A 20186-nucleotide genomic window follows, 5' to 3' on the forward strand; every position below is an offset into this window, starting at 1 on the left:
AGTATCCTTCACTCTTTTTTGTAATTTCAGCAAGATGTGGTTAAATAGCAAGTTTAGCATTCAACAGGATGTATTTCCTTAATGCAGCCTTTCCTCATGCAAGCCTTAATCTTTGCTGTTCATACTTAGTAGCGGGGGATTGCTTAAAAGTAGCTTATGAATAACTGTCTATCTTATATCCAGTGAGTGGTTGGTGGAAATGCTGAATGTGTGAGAGGTTCCTGGGGAATGCTGTGTTTGTCATTCAGTATGCCATTCAGTATTTCATGACAGGTGAACACATCTGAAGATCTGCTTTTTGCCTCCTCTCTGTATGGGTGCATTTTCCTCAGCAAACATACAGCTATTCTCCAAAGACCATGTGCATGCTGCTTCTACTTCAGTAGCGACAGGGCTTTGACTATGCCTGTCCCCACTTGAGTGATGCTCTCAGTATATCTGACATTATCCCAGCAGACAGTGAGGTGACGGAATATCGACTGAGCAGATAAGATTTCTAGTTTTTAGACTGAATTTGTCTGATATCTTGACTGCATCTACCATCTAGAGAGTGACAACGATGTAGACAGTTCAGACCCTTTTTTCGTGCTCAGGTTTTAAAAGAGTTGACTTCTTTCAGACACCACAGTATGGAATCTGGGTACTCTGAAATATTACTTGGGGGATAGGGAACTGACTGTTGAACCAGCAACTGGAGACTCAGTTGTGATTGTGAGAGCTATATTTCTGTGCATGTTCAAGTGGCAAGTCAGGCAACTAAGCTAGGATTTTTTTTGGTAGTAAGGCTTTTCTGTGTCTGTGTGGAACAGTCAGGCAGAAAATTCCTGCATCATCTTTTTAAGCAATCGCCGGTAAACTATGCGTGAAGTGGAGTTCATGAAAGGGCAGTTCCATCTAATATGTAGTTCTCATGTTTTGTCTAAAATTCGTAAAAAGTCATTGTTGATGGTTTGTATAAACATGGAGTAGTCGACAATAGTTCAGAGTCTGCTGCAGTTAAGTGATGGGTATTGTGTAGTAAAGCAATGAATAGCTATGAGGAGGTTGTTGAAGACAAAGATCCAATGCTTGTGTGCAGCAATGTCAATGACTAAATTAGGTTTAAACATGCCATGGGCGCTGTGGTCACCCCGGCAGCCAAGATGGCCGCATGACGTTGAAGCTCCAGGGAATGGCAGCCGCCAATCCCAATTTTCAGTCTCCCCCGTCTTTCAATGTGACCTTTCCTGCGGGGATGGCTCCCCCCAACGATCTGCTCCCGACTGCTGCCTCTCCAGTCTGGATCCTTGCCCTGAGGTCTTGCCACCGCTGACCCCTTCTGAGGCCTGACGTGGCCCTCAGAGGCCCTGCATTAAGAGGGGTCGTGGGCGAGCCTGAGGGCGGGGCCGCGGTGCAGGTGTCTGGCTGTGCAGCCCGACATCGCTTCGTCCTGGGGACGCTGCCTGTTTCCGGTTTGCGCGCTGCCTGCCTACTGCACTGGCTTGGCCTGCCCCACAACCGGACCACAGGAGGTGTGCCAGCTGTGCGCCTCCCAACTTCACTGGATTCGCCTAGCGGGCCCAGCAGACAGGCTGCTGGAGTGTGGCATCAGCACGTGACGCCTGCCGTGGACATACTTAACGGCGCTCTGGGGGCTCTCATGCACAAGTCTCCCCCTTGGCAGCCAGTCTTGCAGTAAACCTGGGCCGGATGGGGGTGACATTCCTCAGCTTTCCCTAATCTTGTGTGCTGAGGCCTACTAAATCGTGTCATCACACGCCACAACATTCTGTGAGTACCGAGGGGGAGCTTACGCTCCATGCTCTGCACAGCCTTTGCTTCCCCCTCTCCCCCCAACACTATATCTGCCTTACCTCCTGGAGGAAACCTACTAATTTACTGCCCAGCACCTGGTAGCTCCCTTCACCAACCGCAGGGAGCTGCAACAATCGATTGCTCAGCACTACCTTTGTTCAGTACGGTGCACTAGTCTAACTACTGGCAACCCTCTACAGTATATCATGGGTCGAGGTGACCCCCAGTCAGGAAAAACTATCCTTTGATCCTCTGCGCACTCCTCGCAGTCAGCAGACTTACAATACTGATGACCCTCCCCACGAGGATGATCATGCTATAACACTAATGCCGCATCCGCCATCATGGCAGAATTACGCACTGTCTTTCAGGTGATCAACACACGTCTTGACTCCATCAATGACAGCCTGAACTGCATGGGAAAACGTATTGAACATCACCCGACCCATTTTGGCGAGGCTGAGCAGAGACTGTCTACTGTAGAAGACAAGACTTCCACCCTTACGAAACATCTCAAACGCATTGAGAGGCTTCTCAAGACTACGATGGTCAAGGATGAGTACCTGGAAGTGTGCTTGTGCTGTAACAATCTGCGCGTTTTGGGGATTGCCGAAACTACTCAAATCATAAGCCATAGAAAATCTTCTTATGGAACTCTTTGGTAGATAGTTTTTCACCAAGACATTTGTGGTGGGGTGGACATACCACTCCTTGGCCCCTTGTCCACCTGTGGGGGCTCCTTCCCACCGCGCAGCTCCTCAATTTCCATTACCGCAACCCGGCATTGCAATTGGCAAGCAAACGAGGACCTTTTAACTACCAAGTTTCCATATTATCCTTCTTTCAAGACTTCACACAAGCTTTGCAAGAAGCTAGGCAGAAATATGCAGATGTCAAGAACCCTCTTTGGAAACAAGACCTGAAGTCCAGCATTCTTTAACAACCTCACTGAAGTAGCACAGTTCTGCAAACAACACCTGGACTCTTTTAAGCCATCCAAAAACCCATCCTCTACCCCAACTGAGGATACGACGGCTTGCTCCCCCTCTCATGATCCACTGGACTGAACACAGCGAACACACAAATTTCCTCACTCTCTGTACTTTCCCCAGCATGACTGGCCTCCCAAGGACATTTTCCAACATGTACTGTGCCACGCCTAGGAGTCCATCCCTCTTAGAGGCTACTCTACTCCTCTGGAAATCTTCAACATCTTTCGCTTCTATTTGACCTACTGTTACAACAGACGGCTGCGCTCTCTGGGACGTTACCACCTCCCATGGTGTACACCGTCTCTATGATACTTTGTTTTTCTCTTCTGTTTCTACTCTGGCCCTTGACAGATTTTGGGACTTGGGTTACATGTGTGTTGGGACAGGGATTCAACGCCTTATTTTGTTTGCTGTGTTATATTGTTTCACTGTTAATTGCCGCCATATGCCCCTTACACCTAAGGGTTAATGGTATCCACTGCTTGGTTACATACCATTCCGGCTGTCTATTCTATGACGCACACTAAAGTGAATGCTGACCTTTCCCTCACCTCCATTTCCTGGAATGTCCGTGGACTCGATAATCCCCGGAAGTGACTTCTTGTCCTTTCCTACATAAACAGGCATACAATTAAACTAGCCTTCCTTCAAGAAACCCACCTGGCACCTTGTGCAGACTTCACCATTGCCTCTTCTTGGGGATCATATTGCTATTTCTCACACTACAGCTCCTATGCTAGGGAGTCTGCATTTTGATCCATAGGGCCCTTCCTTTCACTGCCAAGTTACTTATCCAAACGGCAGATATCTCCTGATTTCTGGCTCCCTCGCAGGTCATTCTGTCCTGCTACTTAATGTCTACGCTCCTAACATTGACTCACCTGAATTTTTTGCCAGCATTGCTGAACTTCTAACTTAACATTCCAGTGACTACACTCTCCTAGGAGGTGACTTCAACATCCCTCTAAATTCTCTCCTTGACACTTGTGGATCCATCATCACCACCAACAAGCCCAGCTCCCTCTGAGCATTCTTGACATTTTACAGACAACCTGCCTGTTGGACTCATGGCACTCCCTTTACCCATACACACGAGGTTACACCTTCTATTCCCCCCCCCCACAGGACTCCTGGTCACACATTGACTACTAGTTCTTTTCTCGGTCTGCCATGCTGACGCTTTCAGCTATAAAGCACTTGCCCTGCACACACTCAGACCATGCCCTGAGTCCGCTTACTCTTGTTCCCTCCCCTTATACATGCAGCTTACATCTTCCCGAAAATGCACAGCTTGACACTGCTTTCAAATGCGAGCTTCTAACTGCCATTACCTAATAATTTCATTTGAATGCGACTTCCGTCCTAAGTATGCTACGCTGTGGGAGGACTTTAAGGCTTACATCTGTGACAATTGTATCTTTAAGCATGCGGGCCATCCTGCCTAGCATAGGCACTGAGCTGGCTGGGGTGCAGCCTGAATTTCACCCCTTCGATGGCCCCACATTCCCACCAACAGGCTACCCTCTTAAAAGACTTTAGGGAGCTGGTAGAGCCCGAAGTATCCTACCTTGGCAAATATGCCCGATCCCAGCGCTACAGAGAGGGCCAGCGGCCTAGTGGACTCTCGTCTGGCTCCTTTGCTCTAACTACCAGGTTTCTTACATCACTAATATAGTCACAGACTCTGGCTCCACCATTACTGACAACACCTCCATCACGGAGGCATTTCTCTCCCTTTATTGGCACCTCTACTCTTCTCGTCTCATGGGCACACTAGATGCCCTCCACTCCTACCTATTCAAGGTGGCCATGGTGTGGCTCACAGATGGCCAACAACAGTTTTTAGTGTTCCTGATTACATCGGATAAGATTGCACAGGCCATTGATGACCTCGAAGGGACCAAGGCCCCTGGCCTCAATGGCCTCACCAGCAGTTTTTATAAAACTTTCAAGCAGGTGTTAATTTCTCATCTCCTGCACTTATATACTGAGGCCCTCAAGAATGGCATTCTCCCCACCTCTCTGCGCGAAGCAGTGATTACCTTGTTGCCTAAACCAGGTAAATCCCTAAATCATTGCACTTTGTACTGCCTGTTATCACTCCTCAATCATGATAACAAAATCCTAGCCAAAGTGATTGCATCCCGCTTATCACTATTACTCAATCAGATTATCTCTCCTCTTCAGATGGGCTCTGTACCGCATCTCTCTACTGCCATAAATCTTTGTACTGTCTTCTCAGTCCTTAACCAAATCTCGCACACTCTTCCCATGGCAGTAGCACTCTTGGATGCTGAGAAAGCATTTGACTCTCTTGAATGGTCCTTTCTTAAGGCCACTCTACTCAAACTAGGGTTGCCACACAATTTCAGTGATCTTAGTATGCTTCTATACACATCCCGACAGCTCGTCTTTGAACTAATGGCCACTTGTCTGAAGCCTTTCCCATATCCAGGGGCACAATGCAAGGCTGCCCCCTTTCCCCTCTTCCTTTTTATAATTCCCTCGACCCTCTCAACTGCAATTTCCAGGAACAACACCTTCATAGGGGTCTGCATTTTACCAAAGGGCTCCTCTTGGCCTCTTTATATGCTGACGATATTTTACTTTTTGGGCACAAACCACAGGCTCACCGCCGCCACCCCCCGCTTATCAGAGAAATTAGTGCTTTTTTTCCAGTCTCTCCATCAACTGGAAAAAATCAGAACTCTTCCCCTTGACCGACGCCACTGTCCCATGCCCACTGGAATTCCCTCTACAATGGTGCTCAGATGCACCTAAATATCCTGGTATCTTCCTGCATAGGAACAGAGAAAAGTAGTTTGTCCCAACTTTGGTCCGGCCATTGATAAACTCTCTCTTCAAATCGATACATGGAGTCGGCTCCCACTATCCATCGCCGATCGGATAGTTATCAGTAAAATGGTGGTGCTACCGCTCTTCCTTTACTTTTTTTAAATATTCCTATTGCCCTAACTCCTTTCTTTTTTTTGTTGACACTATGTGGTCTTCTTCTCGGACTAATATGGGCCAATCACCGCCCAGAGAATAGGCTGAGAAACTTTAACTCTCCTTTATGAGTGGGGCGGTTTTGCAGTACCTGACTTCCAGTTATACTATTTAGCGGCCCAATGCCACTTCTCCTATTATTGGTAAAATCCAGACACTTGACTCCACTACCTTAAGCCGGACTCTCACCTGGCACTCCCAACACCACTGGCATCCCTCCTTCCTCTGGGCCTACCTCATGAGCCCACGGATATACGCACACCTTCTACAACTTGCTGGGCTTTGACCAAACTCTGCAAAGTGCTTGGCGCCTCTTTCTCATACTCTCCACACATTCCTCTTAAAAACAACCCCTGGCTCCCACTCACTCAGGAAGCAGTAGTGCAGTGCACATTAACGTCTCGCCACGTTCTCACCATGGCAGATTTGGTCATTGATGGCCGTTTCAACCTTCATCCTGCTGACTATGCTGTGGTTCCCTCCCTGATTGACAAATTTGTTTGCATGTGGTTGTGTAGCGCCTTACATGAGAAACTCTCCCCCTCCACCAACACCCCAACTGACTTCTTGCCTCTCTCCTGGGTAATTGCTTTGACGGATAAATCTAGATTGGTCCCTCACCTTTATCATACATGCCTGGCATTGAAACTGCACATACCTTCCCAGCCCAAGTGGCATGGGAATGGGATCCCATTCCGGATAACACTTGGAATTCTGCTGCACAAAAACACAAAGAGTCTCCCCTAACAGTTTACAATAGGTCCTGCACTTTAAATTTCTACACAGGGCTTGCATGATGCCCATGGCCCTGGCCAGCTAAGACCCTTCTAGGTCCCACTATTGCCCTCGCTGCCAGGGCCCACAAGCAGACTGCTCATCTCACCTGGACTTGTAGTGTGGTTCACTCTTACTGGGTGGCTATCTTTACCGTACTCTCCAACATGCTTGACCTTACAGTCGATCCCGATCCCTTCATGGCCTTATTGGGCTACATTAAGCCCCTGAGCCCTGGTGCTCGCAGATTCACTGCTATGGCCCCACTCCTTGCTAAATATCACATCACCCTCCATTGGGGCAACAGCTCCTCACTTACTACAGCTGATTGGTTAACTGACATGCAATACTGCAACATGACCAGTGAGATTTATGCTTCCCTTCAGCCTCCCACGTCTAGACTTAAAGACATTTGGGCCCCTTTGCGTACTTACTTACGCACTCTGGATAGCACCACCACCTAATGTGCCACTCTCCTTATGTTTCAGCCTGGCTGCCTCTTCTCTTCAGCCTGTTTCTATCCATAGGTCTGCAGACATGTTGCTGTGTTCGCTAACTACTATGTATTGTTTGCCTTTGGTGCCCATGGTGTATTTTCTTCCCTACTTATACTGTCACATGTTTTCACAGGTATTGTGGCAGCATTGTTCTTTTTGTTCTGCAATCAATAAACATTTTTAAAAAAAAGTTTAAACATGCCAGGAGGAATTTGAGAGGGCTTCAATGCTTAGTTGGTTTTTGGATAGACGACAAGACTGTGGTCACTTTAGATGAAAGGGAGTACTGTTTTGGAGCAGTACTTTCAAAAGATTCCGAAGGAAGATAGAAAATGTTAGATTTGCGTCAAGGATTTAAAAGTGCATAAATGTGATGAATTCTGCAACAGAGAAGGAAGCGTGGTTGTGGTCTGGATAGAGTGCAGATTTCACTCTTATTGAGAATAAAATTTATCGTGCAGCTGGACACAGGCCAGTCAAGGCCTTCTTCAAGGCCTACTTCAGAAGTAAAAATCCAGATTCTCAGACATAAATAGGCAAGTGGGCAACAACTGCAGATTCATAATTTTAAAATAGCAGCTCTCCTCTCCCTGTTGATAGAAATCTAACAGCATACTGTCTTTTGGTGCTGCTCTGCAGGAAGAAGATGGTAACACGGAGAAAATTGATGAAAGGGAGGAATTGTTTGCAGGTGTTAATGTTATCAGTAAGGAGTGCAAGCCGGAAAATGCTGTGGGATTCAGTGTATGCTGATACGTTTATAAATGCTCTTACTGATTGTCACTTGGGTGCAAACTAGCTCTATAGAGAGCTGCCTACTTATTTAAATAGGAATTGCATGGAAAACATGTCAGCTATTTAGCAAACTCAAACTAATAGTATGGTTGAACATCTCATTACAGCACCATAATGTAGAGCATGCAAACAAACTGAGTGTTAGTAAACAAATAGCAAGAGGTATGTGAGTTATAATGAAGAATTACAGGTTACAATCAAACATAACCACAGGATGAATTAACACGCACAAGAATTAAATCAGTGTTACGGCATCAGGTAAAGCCAAACAAAGAGGCAGTAATGTGTCAGCTGAAATGCACTGCCTAGGATTGCACAACTTGGCATGTAGTCAAAAGACTTGTATAATAGAGCACTAATGCTGCATTAGACAACCTCAGCGTTACTACTGATGCCAACATGTAGCAAGTGACCCACAAAGCATATCATAAAATGTGTGTGTGCGACTGTCCTTTTACTACAGTGAGAGTCTGAACCTTGAACATAGCAGCAGTTAGGGCAATGCCTGTCAAAGAGCGTTAAAAGGTCTATGGATGTATAATTTGTATAAATGTGTGATGACAAGTACTCTTTCAAGACCCAGTGCTCAACTGTGCATATTAACACTTTAATACCAAACAGTCCATTTTTTAAGATTAATCTTACCAATTTAGAAGTGGTTTTGTGAATTTTAGGTTCCCTCACTTTTTAACACGAGTTAAGTGCTACGGAAATCAATCAGTATTCTTTTGTGTTTCTGTTTTACCACGTTTACAGATAGGCATGACTGGAGCACTGTCACCCAGTGCATATCTGTGTTTTACCTAAATGGCTTGCTGTCAGGGTCGGTGTCCTTAAATCCCATCTCCTCGAGTTTACAGCGTCTGTACAACTCATAGTGGCGTATGTGAGTCTGTTCCCTCAGGTCTTCCATGTTCACTCGAATCAGCATCTCCCTGAGCTTCACAAAATCACAGTGACTCTCATTTTCAACTAAAAGGAAAGAGGCAGACATTACACCAATGTTTGAGTACATCTTTCAAACCAGCTTTCATCAGCAGCACCACCAAATAGCTTGTCTCCTCTTATCCCTTATCTAGCCACATCGTTTATCCCCAGTGTTACAAATTTTGCTGCAATATATATTTTCGATCATGAAAATTAAAGCACAAATAAGTTGCATTCTTTCTTGTGTTTTGTACAGTGTAGGGAAATAGCAACGTTAAATAATTAGACAGTCCCCATAGTAGGATGCACAGTTCTTGTCATCACTAAATAGCTATGCGTTTTAAATTAATCTGTGATGGTTCTGTAAAGAAAACACAAAATGCATACCTTCTAAGAATTGCAGCCTGATCACTGAAATGATCAGGTGTAGAGTATTAGTAGTATAGCGAATATGTACAGACTTTCACAAAAGCACAATCTAGGAATGGCTAGTCGGATTACCAAAAACAGCGCAGATAATCAGTGTCAAATTTGTGCATTGGTACTTTGTGCACTTATCCGAAAGACCTCTACGGCTCAGGTAAGAGGTTCCTGTACATTGCATGATCGTTATATGTTACAGTTACTTTGTGCCTGGGACAAGAGATAATGTTCATCCTTTAAGTATCAAAATAATGCATTTTCCCCAGACACAGGAGGATCAATACAGGAAGGTACATTTTACAACAAATCTTAACGGGTCTGGCTAATTGTAAGAATAACTGCAATACATGAAGATCAGCACATTTTTGTGCTGCCTACAACACATTTTAACTGAAAAGGACTTTAATGTAAACCAAGAAATCAGCAAACATCTACTGTAATTTCTGTCGTTTCTTTGGACAGACTTTTTGCCTAAACTTGAACGAGTGAAGTCAAAAGCTAGATTTCCTTTTATAAGATGTACATCTCAGTGATGTGCACATACAAATGTTTGAAAATATTAACTCATGGCATCAGGAACATTTTTTAAATGCGAAAGGAATTTGGAAGTTAGGGCCTCATTATGAGTTTCATGGTCCGTGAACTGCCATGGAGGCTGTAGCGGTCTGACTACCGTCAGGTTGGCAGTCGGACCACCAGATTACAAATTATGCTGGCCTATGGAGAAAAGACAGCTGCAGTCAAGGCGGCACCTCCAGGCAGCACCGACCGCCACGGTCACAAGGCAGCACAAACAGGCTGGCAGAGACATTGTTTCCGCCAGACACAATGTGAGGCTGCACACTGCCAATGTGACTTTGAATGAAGGGATAATGGGATGCACATTAGACAGAGAAACAAATATACAAACTGCACTATCCAAACAATACCTGCACAATAGAGATGGTGCCAGCAGGAACACCCAGGGAAGGAGGTTGCACTGGAACACATATCAACTTGCAACTGCCCGTAAAACAACTATTGCACAGAAACTGTCCCTTCAGGTTTCTCTGGGACAAACAATACTAGACCCAAATGGCATGCCTATCTGCACAATGTGGAAGTGCAACTCAACAAATCACATACAACTCCAATTGCATGGGACATACCCCTACATGAAGTAGCTGCAAGGTACACACAGTACAATGGACACATGCACAGCCTAATGCAAACTAAGCTAGCACAATTGAACATACTACATGCCTGAACAAACAAAACTCAAGCATACACACATCAGATGAACACATAATCCATATCAGGAGGACAAGTCTAACACCATACATGCTCATATTGGATACACAAAAGGAAATACTTACCATACTAAATAGTACACAATGCCATGACACCACCATTGCATTCACATCCACATATTCATACATTCAACATATATCCTTGTCTTGGGGGACACCAGCACTGCCCACAAAGTCAGATACTGCAAATAACAGCAAATGGTTCAACAAGCAGGCTGAAACACACACAACTTTAGGCAGACAACACAAGTAACTCAGGAACATCATTAAGTTAGAAAAGGAACTGCAGGACAAATGTGTACCCAACAAAACAGCTGTTTGGGTTTATTTTTCAAGGTAATTTAAAATGTCCAAGGCCATTGGCCAGTTCATTGTCGATTATTCATGCACATCACTGTTTTCAGACTTGACTCCTTAACTGCCAGGAAACATCCACAGGAAGGGGCATCAAGTGGGCAGACAGAAACCTCAAGGATCATTTATTATTATTTTTTGAGGATCGGGGCGGATTTGGGAGGGGGGTTTGGTCTTGGGCTTTGGAGGGGTGGTCTGCTTTTTGGGAGGGGTAGGCTTCTTCTTGGGAGGGAGAGGTATGGGGCTTGCAGGGGGGTTGAGGGGAGGTCTTGGAGGGGGATGGGGGCCTCTTGGGTTTAAGACAGGGTGGAGAGAACAGGGGAAAAGGCCAACGTCCAACACAGAAACTTTCATAGGGATACGGGGATGGTCAGCAGAAGGGGTGAGGATTTGGAGGTTGAGGGAGTGGTTTTCTGCTGTGTTGGTGTGGAAGTCATGGTTGCATGCTTCTGGGAGGTATGCTTGTGTTTGGTTTGTGTCTGTTGGGTGGGTGGGTGAGTGAGTTTGTGTGACTTGGGGGTCTGGGGAGTTGAGGTGCTGGTGTGGTGGATGTGTGTGTGTGTCTGCTGGGGTGGTGACTGAAGTGGGTGTGGTGGATGTCTGCGTGTCTGTTTGCGTGGTGTCTGTGGGTATGGTGCTTGTGGTGGATGTCTGTTGGTGTGGTGGGTGTGTCACTGACTTGTGGTGGTGCCTGTTGGTGATGCTTAATGTTGTGTGTGAAATGCTGGGGGTGTCTGGGGAAGTGGTAACCGTTGTTGTGTCTGGCTGTTGTTTGCTTGCCTGCCAGTGTGCTTTGTGGTGTTTGTGTCTGTGTGTGCTGTTCTTGTGTGTTGATGTGGACGCATGGAAATCGGTCAGTTTGCTTTAGGTAGGTAGAGAAAGGGGGATTTGTACTGGAAAGAGGGAGGTGGAGGGGGATGGAAGGTGGGGGGTGACCAGCTGCTATCAGTGAAACACCAGAGCCTGAAAAAATCTCTGTAGGCCAGCCAATGCACCATGAATGACTTCCAGAAATGCATTTGTTTTTTTTAGTCGAGTTGCCAGTCCCTGGATGGCATTCACAATGGCTGACTGACCCACAGAATTACTTCTCAGGAGGTCAATAACCTTCTCACTGAGGTCAACAGGGGCTGGGATGGAGGTGCCTGCGGCAAAGGAGACAATTGCTTTCTTGGGTGAGCAGGCATTGCCAAATGGGTAGAGAGCAACAGGGAGGGCAGTGATAGAATGGGGAGGGCAGACAAAGATGGTACAGGGGGATACCCCGATGGGTCCGCCACTACTAGGGAGTGTTCACTGGAAGAAGAATCTGATGATGATGAGGATGTTCTAGTCTCCCTTGTGGCACTCCCCTCACCCTCCAGGCCCCTGGATCCCTCTGTGTCGGTGGCGTATTGACCCGAGGTCCTGTGGCCAGATGCTTCCCCACTCGGCTGTGCCCCATCTCCTTCACTTGCTGCTGCTGATGCTGCAAATACAAAGAGACATAGGGTCATCACATGTCCATGATCATACTTGAACAGCAGCTCTGATTAGCAAACATTATCATGACATCAAGTGGCCCCAGCAACAAACTCCACCTAATTGGCCCATTCATGCGCCATACCGTGTGTATGCATACCATATTAACTGTCAACAGTGTCTTACAGAAAAATCAGGATCTCAGACAACTACAATTGCATGGCTGAAGTTGTGTAATAACAATAACAATTTAACAAGTAGGAGACCCTATCACCCTCAAAGATTTGCCCCATGGAGCCGACTTCAGTTATCTGTTGTCATACAATAGTAGACAAATGCCAAATGCATTTCCACAGATCCAACACAAGGTCATGCACACATCTATTTGTCACATACACAATGACCCAACAATGAAATCCTCCAATGCTGCTGACAAAAGGACAATATCCTGGAGAAGGTGACCTGGAAATACTTATGTCACACTGGAAGCAGTTCCACTATTCACACTTCGTCAAGTGATATGTGTCCCAAAATAGTAATGGAGGTAGTACTAATGTTGCTCAGGTAGGCCACATGTGGCATGGAAATGGACAATGTAGACATCATGTGCAATACGTCAGAGAGAGATGTCCCCAAAATCCACAACACAATGAATCAGCAAGCCTCAGGGTAACCACCCCTAATGTCTACCACCCCTTACAATGATATACTCTTGAGTGTATAACCAGACGTCATTAGTTCTTTGGATGTTGGAGAGGCCCTGAGATTTGCAAGTACTTGTTGAAGACAATCAACATGTTGCCCGATTGGGAGCTGCATCATTGTCTCCATTATGGTCATGCAGAACCAGATGTCTGTCAGTGGATGAACGGTTGTATCCAAACACAAGTGATTCCAACCTAACTGCAAGTCACTCCATGATGCTGACCAACAGTCAGCTCACAAACCTTACCCATTACACATGTAACATTTCCACATGATGCCACATCAAGGGCATAGATTTTCACATTGTGGCTCTAAACTCAGGGCCTACCTGTCATGTCCCTCATTGCTACTGCAGCTGAACATGCCAAATGACATGTTATGACGCATGAGGGAATGTGTCAGCCAATAAATAATGGTGAGACACTGCTGTTTGTGGCACAACATGAGATGAATCCCCATTCTAAATGTCCTATTTCACACACAGTTTGCATGCACATATATGTGAGGGAATACAGACATCATCCCATCAACATAGGTAGACAGTGAATGAAAGAGCAGCTTACAAATGTTTTTCAAAAGAGAAAGGGACACATGCTGACATGTAGGCACAAGGAATGTTGGAAACAGTCATGGTAGATAAATCATGTCAATGGACATTCTCAATTTACCAAGGGAAAGTATTGATTTATAGCTGAGCCAAGAACAATGTTAGCTCTGTCACATTTATGTTGGCAATCTTTACATCACAGACTGCAGTGAGACACCAGCACCTGTCATACGCTGAAGACAACTAATCTCTGGGTGGCAAATGTCTATATTCTCATTCACCCAGACACACGGCTGAGAACAGTGATTCAGCACTTACTTACCTTTGGCCTGTAACGTATAGGAGTAGTGGTCCGTCGCATAGCAATTACACACATCACAACAACAAACAGTTGTTGTTTGATCAATGTACCCAGACATATGTCGTCCCTGCAGAGCAAGTGCTTTGTGGATTCCATCCAGTTATGTCCTAGGTCCCATGGCAAATAGGCAGGGCACATCAGTATGCACCACATGACATGTCTACACAAACAGTCACTCATCTACTGTGTGACACATGGCTCATCCCTAATTGTCAGGGGGAGCTGTCAGACCCTAGCTAAGTCACTTGGCAATGTGACAGGCAGGAATATGCCCTCTATTCACCTTCTTGTGGCTGCTGTGCTGCCCTCAAATGCCCATCTACCTCTGGATAGACCACCTCCAGAATGCAGACCATTGGGGGGGGGCATGGTCGTACGGGCACCCTGCCCACGTTGGGAAGACACCCCGCAGCTGGACCTCAGCGATCTTCCAGCCCCAGCGTCCCAGGCCCTCCCAACCTTTCCTGCAGTGGGCGCTCTACCGTCTGTGAACCCTCAGAGTCCGCACCTTCCAGGCATTGGCTCTCCATAATCCCTTCTTTTGGTGGATGTTGACCTGCATGGATGCAAAAGACAAATCAAGAGGTCATGATCACAAGTTTCATCACAAATATATACACATACATGCCAGTAACATAAAGCTAGGACTTTCCTATTTGTCAATAACCCCCAAGTGTGACACATACAAGCCAATAATTACAGGTGCATGACTGCAGACATTTTTTCCATCTGCAGACAAACTCACTATCCTGCTCAGGCCCTATAATGACTAAGCAAGCTTACTGACATCATGTAGCCCATGCTCTAGCAACCTGTACTGTGATGTGAGCCACTATGAAACACATCACACCTCTGTGGCTTCTGAAGGGTAAACGTCTTGGGCATGAATGGACCAACACATTCACGCTCTGTGAGAATAATTATCTGCACACAGTCTCTACAGACAACTGCCAGAGTAAAAACTCAAACATTACACATCAGTAACAGTGAAGGGACTGGCTTGGTGGGTACAAAAAGTGTCTTCCCTGTGTGGACATATGCCATAACAAATGCAGACTCATACCACTTAAGGGGGTGAGGTGCTGTGCTATGTATCTGTACAACAGAATACTCCTTTTGACATATGTGTCCATCCTACAGAGATGGCATCCAACAAACAAAGGCATGTGTTGTACAGTTTCTGCTATGTGATAAGGCTGCTGAATCACATATCATGGCTTCTTAAGAATCAACACACTGTCTGCACTGTGGGACTGTCATGTGTGCAATAAGCCTGTACAGGACAACTATGAGCCGTGGGAAGGTAATAACAGAGCTGTGGGAGTAAAGGACCTGTCCTGAGTCAGAGACACACATTCACAATGATGCTAAGTGCACATACGGCTTAGAATAATTACTTACCTCTGTGCCCATGCTTAATCTAATCAAAGGAATGATGCCTTCTGGGCAGGATATACCACAGAGTCTCATATTGTTCCACATGACAGGATCTGCTGGGGTACAGGGAGAGGACACAGTGCCACAATTGCATAGCCACAATGACTTTACCCCAGCCTAGACTAGGTCCCATACTAGGAGATACATGTGACGGGCCCTGGTCTCTGCAGGCTGAGCTGACAGAACCTACATGGCACTCCATTCCCATCACTTACATGCATGACAGTACATCATGTAACCAACAGCTTTTTGGCATGTGGTGTGTGTGGCAACCTGAAGGGAAAAGTGAGTCATGCTATTCCTTCTAAACAACAGTTTAGCTACGGCAGATGTGTTTAGAAATATCTGGGGCCCAATACCCATTGCTCACATTACTCTCAACTGACTCATACAACATGCATACTCAGCTCATGCTGTCATGCAAATACATGTTGTCTGACATTTACAACAATCATGAGGGAAGAGATGTCATTGGATGGCAGTAATGTCCCCTAACCTAGGTATATGTATCCAATACAAGGGGGATCTAGGATCCCCAAAGCCTCACCCAACACAATCTGACCAAACATTCCATATGAAGCTGACCACCAATACCTGCACATTGTCCCTCCCTTTTATGCCACACAGACTGCAACAACAGGCACACGAGTAGTCAAACTGGCACACATGGCCACATTGTAGTCTGTGAGGAGGGAAAGGATGGTGAAGTACAGAGAAAACTGTACACATGAGATACTTGCCTGCTCTTCTGGTGAACCATAGAGCTGTTCATACAGGGGGTACGACCTCATCCACCAGCCTCTGCAACACCTCTGGAGAGAAGGCAGAGGCCCTATCACTTGCTGGACTTGGCATAATTGCTCCCAGAGGCGGTACACAGCAGCTCAGATCATAGAGGTCTTGCTGGAAGCAGTGTCAGGAGTCAAGTGAATAAATCTGCAGAACATGTCAGTCAGATCCACCACGTACGTGGTCATCACCGCCGGCAGTCAAAGCCATTGGCCCACGACCACCACTGGCAACATTAGTCTATGGCTGTGTCCGCCGTGGTTGCAATCACTTACCGCCATGACGACGTCCGCCAGCGGTCGTGGGCGGTTCCTAATGTTCAGTAGAGTCGGTCAGGCAGCTGGCTGAAATGCTGTATTGTGTTTCATAAACTGCATCACACCTCCAAAAATGTATTTTTGAGCTAACAAACATACTTATCCTGTCTTGTCATGTAGGTCTACTACTCAAACACCATTGTAGCATGTTGCAGGGCACGGATGGCATTTAACAGTGGGGTACAGTCCACCCCCACTAATGGTCATTTTGGTGGTAGGGAAGTCCAGTCACATTTTGAGGGGCAATTGTGTTGCACATCTTTGAGTTTGGTCCAGATACACGTTGTGAGGATGTGGTAAACCATGGGGGTCACATGTGACCCTTGTGTTCTTTGCAGCTGTGATCTGTACTGGTTGCCATGTCTATCCCTACAGAAATGCCTGGTCACATAATATCATTGACATACATCATGTATGTTGCTGTGGACCCACTGACTAATGTAAGAAATCATGTCTTGTCATACATAGGCACACAGGGAGAGGGAGGATGCGACAACCTCCTGTCTACCATCCACTGCCAGACCTTAAGACCATGGAAGAATGCCACATTCTTCTTCCTTACCATCTGAATAGGCAAACAACAGTGAACTTATGTCATCAGTTGGAGCCAGATCTGATACCAGCTATTAGTTATCCAACCAGCATACCACCCATAGTACAAGTGATGTCAGTATTGCACTTCCTAGCCACAGGGTCCTTCCAACTTACTGTGGCCCTATGAGCTGGTATGTCCCAATCTGTGTCCAGTCTGGTGTTGAAAGATGTCCTCTCAGTAATGTTGGAACACCTGGACAGCTATATCCAGTTTCCCCGACGTGAGAATTCAGCCCATGTGAAGGCTGACTTTTATGGTTTTGCACGCATCCCAAATGTGGTGGGGGGCATTGATAGCACACTTGTTGGCTTGGTCCCCCCACAGGCCAATGAAAAAGTATACTGCAACAGAAATAACTTCCATCAAAGTGCAAGTTTTCTGGTTGGTGGATATCTACATTTCACAGGTCTGTGCCAGTTATCCGGGTCCAGCCCATGATTTCTTCATAACGCAAAACAGCACTATACCCTAGCTGATGTCATAAATGTACCCACAGAAGGCCTGGCTAGTTGCTAAGTCACATCCATCCTGTTTGTGTGTCTGCAATGTCATGTGCTACAATCGTGAAGATAGTGACTCATTGTTGCACATATGTCCCATTCTTTAACAGGAGACTCCGCATATCCAAACCATTCTTGGTTGTTGACGCCACTAAGGAATCCAACTACGCCAGGGGAAGAACACTTCAATGAGGCCCATGGAAGAACCAGGTGGGTAGTGGAGTGAGCTTTTGGGGCTCCTGAAGGCCAGATATAGGTGTCTAGACCGGACCGGTGGAGCCCTCCTCTATTCACCCGGGGAAGTGTGTCAGATCACTGTGGCATGCTGCATGCTCCACAACATCGCCCTGCCGAAGAATATATCTCTACATCCCAGAGGAGGGGTGTCTGCAGTGCCACCGGGTGAGACTCATGAAATGCCAAGTGAGGATGACAGTCATGAAGAGGAAGTAGCTGACTTGCAGGAAGATCTCATCAATAGCTACTTTTCATGAGTGTAAGTATGTTATGTGATGTAATGACTGTGAATGTATGATGAACTGTAGTTGTGAGAATGTGTGGAGTTGTGTTTTGTCAGTCTCATTGAAATGTAATTTCCTTTCCAGATTCTTGCTATATGATTTGTATAATATGTATGTTTTCAAGCCTATACTCCTTGTTATGTCTTTGTACACGTACCTTCACTATGACATCCTTATGTGGGCATTTCAGAGTTGTGACATTGGCAGGTATCTGATGCAGGTCTGACATATGAAGTGGACATGGATTGTTCCAGGTAATGTAAATCACAGACCTAGGGTGTATGAGATCTGTGCCAAGCCAGCATGAACAGTGTTTGGGTGGAAGGTCATAAGTGCACATTGTACTTGTTTAGTGTGCAGTGTTGGGCTGATTGCATCATGTCTGTGATCAAGTGAGCATGAAATATGTGGTCATCAATTGCAGGCAAGGCATTCACCCTTCACATAGGCTAAACACTCTTTTTGTATGATCTGTATGTAGTGTTTCATCATTGCAGGCCACAGTGCCTGTGCCACCATACTGACATATGTTTGTGTCATACCACTGGATGCATGGTCATTGGTTTATGGTGGGCCAGTGCTCAGGGACTGTTGTACTGCCCTCTGCCTGTACTTTGGTTTATGCAATGTTGCATTACTTTGGTGTGGTATGTGATAAGGCTCAAGCTGGTGATACCATCCACTTTTCTGTTTGTCTATTCTATAGGACAATGTCTGACAAGTCCTTTCCTTCCGTGGTCTGGTGGGGCTGTACCTTGGTATGTGTACCTTAAAACAAAATGAGTCAGCCTTTCTTGGCTACGACAGTCCAGACATTTCAACAGCGTATGTGCTGTACAGTGCAATAAAATGCTTGGTGTGACCAGACACTTGTAGCAATGTGTTGGTAGTAATGCCTAGCAGGACACTGTATCCCGCCTTACATTATTATCTTTCTCATTTGTTTCACATGGTCTTACATCTCTGCACAGCAAAATGTGTAACAGAAGCAAGCAGACAATGACTTTGTGATAGGTTGATTTATTGCAAATTTGTGCAGAAAATAAAATTGAGGCACGATGGGAAAGAACAATGAAGGGTACAGTTATGGTGGATAAAATAATTGGAGTAGATGCCACAAGACAGGAAGCTCAAAGTCTAGTGTACTCCTCCCATTGGAAATGGAAGGTGGTTGAAGAACAGTCAACAAAGTGAAAGTGTGGCACACAAAGGGGGTAATTTTGGAAGAGGTCACTTGCTGGCAGTGGTGGGTGTCTTGCCATCCGCACCTCCTGGATTATTTGCTGGACATCCCCACTTGAGTGGTGGGAGATCTGCTGCTAGAGGTAGAGGTGTCTGGGGCACGTTCTTCTCCTGATAGGGCCTCCCTTTCTGTGTCAGGCACCGATGAAGAGGGGCCTGGTGTAGATGCGCCAAAAGAAGGGGTAGTGTGTTTTTGTCGATCCCTGATTAGGGTGGTGTTAATGTCCCTCAGCACCCTTGTTAGGGAGGCCATGTTGGCATTGTGAGCCTCCTGCTGTTCATGCATTTCATGATGAAAGTCCCTCTGCAGCTGCTTGATTTTCTGTAGTTCAGCAAGTACATAGCCCATCATGCCTTGGGACTCCTGATAGACCCCAAAGTGTGGCTGATGGTGTCCTGGCCAGGAGCAGTCCAGGTGGCCTCACACTGCTGGCTGACAGCAGGCCTCCCACATGCTCTACCCTCACATCCCTGTGCTCGTGCCACAGGATGCCCCATCCCACTGGTGTCAGGACCATCATTGTGAGAGGTGTTATGCTGCAACTCAAAATCCTGGACTGGGTGCACAAGATGGTTGCCACTGTCCTAGGGATACAGGTTGGTGGGTGCATGGTTGCCTATGATGTGTAGGCAATTGGGCTTAGAGGTGATGTAGTGGTCACAGTGAGACTCCCTTTTGGTGTCTGACTAGGTTGTTCAGATGGGCCAGAACCATCCTCCACGTCCAGATGTCAAGGTGTATCTTCGTCACTGGACTTCATCCATGGGGGTAGTGGCAGTCTGTAGGCTCTGTGTGGCCAGTGGCAGCTGGACCTGTTGATGTGAAACGTACAATGTTACTGGTTGTATTGTGACAT

At 46.2% G+C, this 20186-nt stretch overlaps 1 protein-coding gene across 2 annotated transcripts in view; it reads right to left on the reverse strand.

The window, feature by feature from the left end:
* The window catches only part of SEPTIN11 (septin 11), a 669909-nt gene that overhangs the window by 167951 nt on the left and 481772 nt on the right, over positions 1-20186 (reverse strand). For both annotated transcript variants that reach the window (XM_069236824.1, XM_069236823.1), the window contains exon 7: positions 8665-8833. In XM_069236824.1, coding sequence (XP_069092925.1) covers positions 8665-8833 — 169 coding nt within the window. The remainder of the gene's footprint in view (positions 1-8664; positions 8834-20186) is intronic.

This window comes from Pleurodeles waltl, chromosome 1_2 (assembly GCF_031143425.1).
Source record: "Pleurodeles waltl isolate 20211129_DDA chromosome 1_2, aPleWal1.hap1.20221129, whole genome shotgun sequence".
Classification (NCBI taxonomy): Eukaryota; Metazoa; Chordata; class Amphibia; order Caudata; family Salamandridae; genus Pleurodeles; species Pleurodeles waltl.